The 9,553-nt window shown below is 45.4% G+C and overlaps 2 protein-coding genes across 4 annotated transcripts in view; one reads left to right on the forward strand and one right to left on the reverse strand.

Annotated features, from left to right (window-relative positions):
* Positions 1–2,280, reverse strand: part of Tmed8 (transmembrane p24 trafficking protein family member 8) — a 31,538-nt gene extending 29,258 nt beyond the window's left edge. For all 3 annotated transcript variants that reach the window (XR_003377134.1, XM_005343400.2, XM_005343399.2), the window contains exon 1: positions 2,092–2,280. Coding sequence is in view for 2 of the 3 variants with exons in the window: in XM_005343400.2 (XP_005343457.1) it covers positions 2,092–2,209 (118 nt within the window). In the remaining variant the exon portion in view is untranslated. The remainder of the gene's footprint in view (positions 1–2,091) is intronic.
* A 208-nt stretch (positions 2,281–2,488) lies between these two features.
* Samd15 (sterile alpha motif domain containing 15) overlaps positions 2,489–9,553 on the forward strand; it is an 11,796-nt gene continuing 4,731 nt past the window's right edge. Inside the window, exons 1-2 of the mRNA XM_005343401.3 lie at positions 2,489–4,452; positions 5,541–5,639. Coding sequence (XP_005343458.1) covers positions 2,590–4,452; positions 5,541–5,639 — 1,962 coding nt within the window. The 5' untranslated portion in view covers positions 2,489–2,589. The remainder of the gene's footprint in view (positions 4,453–5,540; positions 5,640–9,553) is intronic.

The raw sequence follows: 9,553 nt of genomic DNA on the forward strand, positions 1-9,553 counted from the left end.
GGGGAAAAAACAAACCAAGTACTTGTTATTCTGGATGCTGATGAACTCCTGAAGGAATAAGGTACATTGAAATACTCAAATGAGTAGCTGTTCATTTTCCCTGCTGTTTTCTAAGAGCAGGTGACAAAAGCAGCTTCCCCCTCATTCTTTCTTATGATCTCTACTAACTCGGCTCATTTTCTACTGGAATGTGGGAGCAAACTCCCAGTTTTGAACAGTTTTAAGGTTTTTACTCCCAAGCCTAAAAAACTCTGGTTCAAACCGCACCCCCACTGAGCTCTGGAGACACAGCTGAAGTCCAGGCCTGAGTTTCTCTCAAAAGCAGCGTTTCTGATACCTTAAGCAGACCTTCACAGACATTTTAGCAGCACGGAAGGCTTGTTGTAATTGTCAGTGATCATTGCCTCCCGCTCCAACAACCAAAATCGTTCCCAGATATTGCCAAATGTCTCCCGTGGTATCAGAGCTTCACCACTAAGCCAGGGGCAGCCTTGGCTAGCCCAGGTACTATTGGTTGTTCAGTCAAACCCTTGCAATCAGACCTTCACCTACAGATTCAGCCAGTAGTTGCCAAACTCCCAGCCCAACAAATATTTTAAATACCACGTGTTAAGAGTACTCCAGGAATATGTTAGAAAACAGGTCTGATTTAAAAAAAAAGACACTTGAGTATGTTCACGACAAACTCATGAGGAAATAAAAGTTCAAGTATATGTAATTTATAAATACTGGCATATATGGGGGACAGGAGTTTATGAGACATATACCTCATAACTCTATATAAGGGCTTATTTGTGTAGCCTTTATCATCTTTCAGAAAGTATGCTTAGAATTTTTTTCTTTTTCTTTTTGTGGTGCTAGGGTCTAACCCAGGACCTCACATACGAACTCAATCACTGAGCTACAGTCCACCCTGATTAGAATTTTTTATTACCAAAATATCAAATATAGTACCATAATATAAAAAAAAAAACCAATGTGTGTGTGTAGCAACACCACGGCATAGGAGATTTTAGAAAAGCATGAAGGACACATGTTGAAAAGGACATTCAGGAATACCTCTGCGGCAGCTCTGAAATTCGGCCGAGCAAAAACAGACTTTATTCTCATTCCAGACAACTACCTTGTACACGGGCATCTTGGGTTTCAGATCAAGTACTTCAGTCACAGGGGCTCATACAACCCTCACACCAATGCTGTGAGACACGGGTACTTTTAGTACCCACATCTTAGAAAAGAGGAAACTCAGACGCGTTTAGAAGTTAAGCCACTTGTCCAAGGTCATTAAAACAGAGATACCACACTCCAGCCAAGCACCCAGGATCCACGGCGGTGCCTCAGTCACTTTCAGAGCTCAAAAACCAGTTACTTGCTACTTAAAGGGACCAGATCGCTCCCCCTCTAGAGTATCCTTTTAGTGGCACACCCCTGTGATGATCACAAGGCTGAAAGGTGACAGCGTGGTATGCTGTCCCTTTAGTCTTTAGACACTTAAGTAAATTCACACGAAGGAACTTGTGTGGCCCGAAATGGACACACTGGCACAACAGGAGAATGAGAGAGATCTCCAAAATTTCTACTGCAGCCTCTAGTTCCTGCCTTTGCTCCGACTACGATGCTCCTTCAAAACCTCCCAATTCTGGCTGCACTCCATCTCTCCTAGTCTAAAGGATGCAGGGGACAGCGGCTGGGCGCGGGGGGCCTAGGGGCGGCAAAGTGGGGCTCCGACAGAGGAAGGCGGGCGACCAGGAAGACGGCCGGCAGGAGCCGGCGGAGAGGGTAGCCTGGGGGGGGACAAAGGTGGGGTCGCGCGCGGAGCCAAAGGCTGGGGCGGGAGGTGAGCGCGGTGCGAACCGAGGTGGACACAGACGCAGACGGACGCCAAGGAGGTGCGGCGGAAGAAGCCGGACTGCCAACCCGGCTGGTCTACGAAAGGAAGCGAGACGACAGGAACTAAGACGTTTCGAAAAGGAGTAGAAAATGACCTGGAGCGCAGCCGTGGCCCCAGGGCGGTAGGGATACTGGTCGCCCGACGAGCGCGGCCCCGAGCTCAGCGGTACCCACCCTTCCAGAGCCCAGGCCTTTGCGTACCTGAAGCGGCCTCCTGGCTCCCCTCCACTCCCTGTCGGTCCCCGACGCCTCCAGCCGACCCTCGACGAGCAGCGGGGCTCCAGAAGGCCGGCCCCTCAGCCGCCTGCCGGTCCGACATCTGCAGCCCGCGCGGGGAGCGTCACCGCAGCTAGGCGCTTGCGGCTCCGGAAACAGCCGAAGGCAAAGCGAGCGCGGCAGCCAAGAGCCGAGCGGAGCCGAGCGGAGCCCGGGGCCGGAAGGAGCAAGCGAGGCGGCGTGGAGAGGGGGGAGCTGCCGGAGCTCTGGCCAGTGGAAGCTGGCGACGTGGACGACCGGGGGAACGGGGAGGGGTAGTTTACTACGTGCTTTTGATCGCCTGTTTTTACGGTCGACTCTTGTAAGGCTCCACAAAATCTCTGGAAGAGTCAGGAAGACACCGCCGGAAATCGTGGTATCCATAGAGACGCTGTCGGAAGTTGAAGTTGCTAGGAGGCCTTGGGCGCGTCAATTGACTGCGTAATGGCCGAAGTCCCAGAAGATTATGATTCTGACCAAGATGAAACTCAAGAGCCTAAAAGAACTAAATCTCCAAGATCTCGTAAATTGCATACTTTCAAATCAGACACCGTGGTAGAGGTAACCCCTGAGATGCTCCCGGAGATTGACCGAGAGCCAGAGAAATTTAAAACTGAGGAAGATGACTTTGAAGAGGGGAAGCCAGGGAATGCAGAAAACGTACTGCAAGAGTCAGCCAGGACGCCAGAAGAAGAAATTCCCAAGGAGACCAACATGGACCTACCTAGCCAAACTGAAGCAGAGATAACTCAAGTGTTGAAGTTAGAGACATCATGGGAAGCAGGAAGAGAGGACTTGGAGGTACCAGTGGATGAGAAACATGAGGAGCCAGACCTACAACCACCAGACGTTTCAGTTGATTTACTATTCACAGAAGCACCTGCAGAAACAGACACACAACTACCAACAGAAACCAAGACTCCAGTGGCTATGAGCAGTGAGAAAATACTGACGTTACCAGAAGAGACTGGGCAGGAGGTTCCAAAGCAGTCTCGTAGTAAGGGAGATGAAGAAATAGGTCCAGAGCAAAACACAGTAGATTTTCCAAGTGAAAAACCAAGAAAATCGGTTGAAGAGGAAGATCTACCTCCATTAAAGATGACCAAGTCCGAAATTACAAAGACGCAAGAAGAGTCAGCTGAAGAGAAAAGTACAGAGCCATCTGAGGTGACTAAGCCAGAGTTTCCAGGCCAGACGCTAAGAAAATCTACCGAGGAAGTAGATATTAAGCCTCCAGAAGAGATTCGAATAAAGTCCATAGAGCAGATAGGCACCGAGCAGCAGCCTGAGCAGATTAAGCCAAAATTCCCAGGCCAAAAACCAAAACAGTCAATTGAAGAGAAAGTTCCAGCACTACTGGAAAAACTCAAGCAAGAGTTTTCTGGGGAAGAATCGAGAAAACCAACTGATGAAGCAAGGCTAGAGCTCTCAGAAAGGGCGACATCAGAAGTTCCAAAGGAAACACAAAGTTCTATTGAGGAAAAGATTCCAGAGACACTGGAAGTGGCTGCTCTGGGACTCCCAGAAGAGATAGAACCTGATGTCCATGGGGAGACACAGAAAAAGTCAGTTGAGGAGAAAGTTCCAGAGACATCAGAGGATAGGAAACCAGCAGGTCAAAAAGAAAAGCAGAGAAAATCAAGTGAGAAGTCAGAATCAAAGGGAACATTAATAGAGTCAAGTAAGAAGAAGGCTCCAGTGCTACAAGAACAGATGGATGCAGATTTGCCAAAGAAGAAACTACAAAAATCAACTGAGGAAACAGGTCAAGGGCCACCACAGATGACCAAACCAGAAGTGCAAGAGAAGTCACAACCAGCACCAACCAAGGAGCTAGAGTTATCCAACAAACCCAAACCAGGAAAGTCAGCTACAGAACTTCCCAAGGACCACAGGCCAGGACCAAGCAAACTTAAGTATCCTGTAGGCAAGGATGAGCTAGTATTTCCCGAATATCACAAAAAGATGGCAGAAAAAGAAACTAACAAGGCTAAAACTGAAAGTGAGTTTATGGTAAGCTCTCCCAGAGAAAGTGTTGAATCAGGCGGTACAGATTATGAACCTCACGACGAACTCCTCAAAGTGCTTCAGACTGAAATCAATGAAGTACATCCAACCGATCCTGCTTCAGAGTCTTGCATAGAATTGAGAGATTCAATTACTGAAAAGAAAGTTGTAGTTTTACCCCAGGGGTCAGAGAATGAAACCAAGATCAACAAAAGTGTGAGCCCACCATTTGAACACCTTAAGTGGACCGCAGAGAATGTTGCAGAGTGGATTGGCGAGCTAGGCTTCCCTCAATACAAGGTACACGAAAACAATGGTTTTTGAAGGCACATCCTCCGATCCCATTTTTTTTCTCTCAACTGACATGTTCTCTTGCCTCTTTTTCACTAGAAATGCAGATATGTCGTGGACTGTGGGGAAAGTGAATTTTGGATTGTGTGTGTCTTTTTCTGTCTTGGGTGTGTGGTGGTGAAGATTGAACCCAGTGCATTAACACATATTAGACATACATGTTTTCCCTATCACTGGTATCTATATTGTATTTTAGAAAAAAAGATTATGTCAGTTTCCTATTCATCCAAATTATTATAATTCTGTTCATTGTCTGCATAAAGATAAAAAATGTGTGAAGTCTTCTTTTCATAGAAATCTATATTTTTAACACACCTAGGCTAACATTTTGTCAAGATGTCTCAGTGGCAACTCCCTTGCCCTGAATTTGTGCTGTCATTATTAACTGGCTGCCCAATACGACATATGTAGCATGATCACTTCAGAGTATTAAGGCCTGTTAGCTATCATCCCAAATTAGCTTTATCAAAAATAGTATGTGCTTCTTAATTTATTGATGCCAACTATGACATTAGGTTGTGACAAAGCACAGGATCTGAAACCTTTACCCCAAAATGTCCTTGAGACTGAGCATGGTAACTCAATTTTGTAATCTGAGCACTTAGGAGACCAGAGACAGGCATATCACCACAGGATGGAGGCCAGCCTTGGCTATCAACTGAGTTCCAGGTCAGCCTGGGCTCGAGAGTGACACCTTTCCTTAGATCGGACCCCACAAAAAAAAAAATAGTGACAACATGCAAAAGCAGATTGAAGCCACTGTATGGAATTTAACTCAGCCTTTTATTATTTTATTTATTTATTGGTTTTTTGAGAGAGGGTTTCTCTGTAGCTTTGGAGCCTGTCCTGGAACTAGCTCTTGTAGACCAGGCTGGCCTCGAACTCACAGCAGTCCACCTGCCTCTGCCTCCCGAGTGCTGGGATTAAAGGCGTGTGCCACCACCACCTGGCTATTATTTTTTTTAATGTGATTTTGTCCCTCTTTTCTTCCAGTTATAGTAGTACCTGTGTAAGTGCTGTTCTTCTCGTACCAACAGGAGTGTTTCACTGCAAACTTCATCAATGGTCCCAAACTCATCTACGTGAACTGCTGCAACCTGCCTCAGATGGGGATAACTGATTTCGAAGACATGAAGGTGAGATATGGCTTAGGGTCCCAACTCCTGGCTTGGGATTCCAGGTCCTCCGTAAGTTGGCTCCAGCCACATTCATTCTCTCCCAGTTGCCACCGAACTTCTCCAGACTGCCCAGTCTAACTCACAGCCTCCTGCCTACTTGTGCCTGCCCCCTGTGTGTCTTCGCTCAGGTCCCATGCCCTTGTACTACGAATATGAACGTGATCACCCTGTAAGGGCCAGTTCCTCCTCACCTCCACAGGAAGTTGTTCTTCACATTGCTGTCCCGTAGTAACCTCTCTTCCAGAACGCCCAGTAACATCGTCTGTCTTCGATACCTGTTTGGTGCTTATGTGACATTATCTGTATCTTACCTACTTTGCTGCCTGGCTTTCAGACAAGTTACATAGGCCTCACCTATGGAGCACTGACTGGTCCTTGGCCAGTCTCCTGTGCTCGGGATGCCTTCCTTTTGTAGTATTTAACAGCCTCACACTGTGTAGCATACATAACTCCTTTGGAACCTTTTCTATAACACTTACCCCCCCACACACACACACACATACAATAGGGTCTATTTAGTATAGGAAGGCCATAAAGGTTCTTCTGCAGTAGTTTCTAAACATGGTCTTCAGAATTAGATTTGGTTTTTTTAAAGGGTCTTTTGAAATGAAGACTATTTGGAATAGAATAATGTATTAGGTTTCATCCATTTTTTTGTTTTGTTTTGTTTCTTTTGTTTTCTGAAACAGGATTTCTCTGTGTAGCCCTGACTGTCCTGGAACTTGCTTTTTAAATCAGGCTGGCCTCAAACTTCAGACTTCTCCTGCCTCTTAACTTCAGAGGTCCATCTGCCTCTGCCTTCCAAGTACTGGGATTAAAGGTATGTGCCGCCACCACCACCCAGCTCAGATTCAGTTTTGTTAAAGATAGATTCCCAGTCTCTACCATTGAATGGTTTGAATAAGAGTGACCTCCAGCCTGGCGGTGCTGGAGCACTTGGGAGGCAGAGGCAGGCGGATCTCTGTGAGTTCGAGACCAGCCTGGTCTACAAGAGCTAGTTCCAGGGGCCTGGAGAGATGGCTCAGCGGTTAAGAGCATTGCCTGCTCTTCCAAAGGTCCTGAGTTCAATTCCCAGCAACCACATGGTGGCTCACAACCATCTGTAATGAGGTCTGGTGCCCTCTTCTGGTCTGCAGGCATACAGACAGAATATTGTATGCATAATAAATAAATAAATATAAAAAAAAAGAGCTAGTTCCAGGACAGGCTCCAAAACCAAAGAGAAACCCTGTCTCAAAAAAACCAAAAGAAAAAAAAAAAGAGTGTCCTCCATAAACTCAAATATTTAAAAGTGGATTGGCATAGTAAAAGGAAGTGTGTCACTGGGGATGGGCTTTGAGGTTTCAAAAGAGAGGTTCTCTCTCTCTCTCTCTCTTCTCTCTCTCTCTCTCTCTCTCTCTCTCTCTCTCTCTCTGCCTGATGCCTGTGGATCTGGATGTAGAACTCTCAGCTCCTTCTCCAGCACCATCTCTTCCTGTGTGCTGCCATGTTTCCCACCATGACCATAACAGACTAAATCTCCGAACTGTAAGCAAGCCCCCAATTAAATGCTTTCTTTTTGTTTTGCTTTGTTTTTGTTTTTTAAAAATGGATTTCTCTGTGTAGCCCTAGCTTGTACCAGAACTCATTCTGTAGACCAGGCTAGCCTCAAACTCAGAGCTCTGCCTCCCTCTGCCTCGCAAGTGCTGGGACTAAAGGTGAGCCACCACCACCCGGCTAAATGTTTTCTTTATAACAGTTGCTGTGCTCGTGCTGTCTCTTCACAGGAACAGGACAGTGACTAAGACAACCCTCCAAATTTTTTAATTAAAATAAAAGATTCTGGGACATGTTTCCTACAATTCTGATGTAGAATATTATTTTAAGGTGTGTTACATTTGTTTATGCTCTGGGACATTTGTTTAACGATGTAAAGATGTGTTGTTTTTGTTGATGTCTCATTTGTTTAACTCTGTGAAGCTATGAATTTTTTACCTAAACAAAAAAACACCTCAGTGGGCTAAAACAACTGATGGTCTAATAAAGAGCTGACTGGCCAATAGCAAGGCAAGAAGAAAGATAGGTGGGGCTGGCAGGAAGAGAGTATAAACAGATGGGGAAATCTGGAGAGGAGGAGGAGGTCCAGGGGCCAGCCACCAGCCACCCAGCCACGCAGCCACCAGCCACCCAGCCACCCAGCCACCCAGCCACCAGCCACCCAGCCACCAGCCACCCAGCCACCCAGCCACCCACAGAGTAAGAAGAAAAGAAAGATATACAGAAAGGTTAAAAGCTCAGAGGCAAAAAGATAGGATAATTTACGAAAAGCTGACTAGAAATAAGCCAAGCTAAGACTGAGTGTTTAATTCTAATTATAAACCATATTATAATTAAGAATTAAGCCTGCGTGTCCATGATTTATTTGGTAGTTGGGTGGTGGTCCCCTCAAAAAGTCATGAGTAAAGAGTAAAAGAGAAAGCAAAAACAGACAACAACACAACTCTTTATCAAGTTTTAGGACCATATTCTTCTGGAAATCATATGACTCAGAAAAGAAAAATACACTTGTTAATATTCAAGTCTTTCTGCTGACAATTAGAGAGTCTCTGAACAATTAAAACATGGAGTCCTAACTGAACATTCAGCTCATTTATTCAGCTAATCGCTGTGCTCTGCTGAGTACTTACCATGAGGTAAGTGCTAAACATGGATCCATCTAATCCTCAGGAGAGAAAACTGAGTCCCAGTGGCAAAAGATCACTCAGATAAGATCAGAACTTAAATGCTTTCTGGGATTCATGCTCTGCCTCTCTAAATGAATATTCTAATTGCCACAAACTTCCATGTACATAGGATAGACAAGCCCACTTACCATCAACCTTGCCTTCACATGGCTGCCAAGATCTCAAGATCAAACGCCTATTCTTTTTTTTTATTATTTATTATGTATATAATATTCTGTCTCTGTGTATGCCTGCAGGCCAGAAGAGGGCATCTGACCCCATTACAGATGGTTGTGAGCCACTATGTGGTTGCTGGGAATTGAACTCAAGACCTCTGGAAGAGCAGGCAATGCTCTTAACCTCTGAGCCATCTCTCCAGCCCCCCAAACGCCTATTCTTTTTATGTTAAAAGAGTGATACATTGTTCCCTGTGACTCCAACATCTACCTAGAGTGTGCAGGATATGTGATCACATTGTCAACCCCAAGATTGCATTATTTACTGGGAAAACCTGTAGCACACACTTTTAATCCAAGAGCTTTCTGCTTGAATATTGTAAGCAGGATTAAATAAAGTCAACCATAGGTTAAAAGGCAGAGCAAGCAACAGTTGGCAGAAAAAAAAAACATAGAGATCAAGAGGCAGTGGGGAGGATGGAGAGAGAGAAGGGGGGGCACAGGAATTAGAAGGGAGGGACATGGGCTGAGGAGGGAGGTCAGCCAGGTGCTTTCCTGCCCCTCTGAGCTAGCCAGCCTTCACTCCAGCAGCTGACTCCTGGTTTTTCCTGATAACCACAGTCCTGCAACATTTAAGTACCAAGAATTTCAGCTCTTCGTCATGAGAAAACATTGAGTCCACCAAAGTCATGTTGCTCACTCGACATTCTGATTCCAAAGGAATAATATCCATGGGCTGTAGTCAGAATCCTGATCCTGGGCAAGTAACAAGGGGTCTTCAAAATCTAATGAAATCCTCAAAGCAAATGATGAGCAGACTGCCAATCCTTTTATCTCAAAAAGTTTTAATATGCAAACTTTGGCATACTTGTGTAAGTCATCAGGAAAATGTGGCTTCTTTTTTTTTTCTTTTAAACACTGCTTGGCCCATTAGCTCTAGCCTTTACTGGCTAATTCTCATATCCTGATCAACCCATCTCTAATAATCTGTGTA

The sequence above is a fragment of the Microtus ochrogaster genome, chromosome 1 (assembly GCF_000317375.1).
Source record: "Microtus ochrogaster isolate Prairie Vole_2 chromosome 1, MicOch1.0, whole genome shotgun sequence".
Taxonomy (NCBI): Eukaryota; Metazoa; Chordata; class Mammalia; order Rodentia; family Cricetidae; genus Microtus; species Microtus ochrogaster.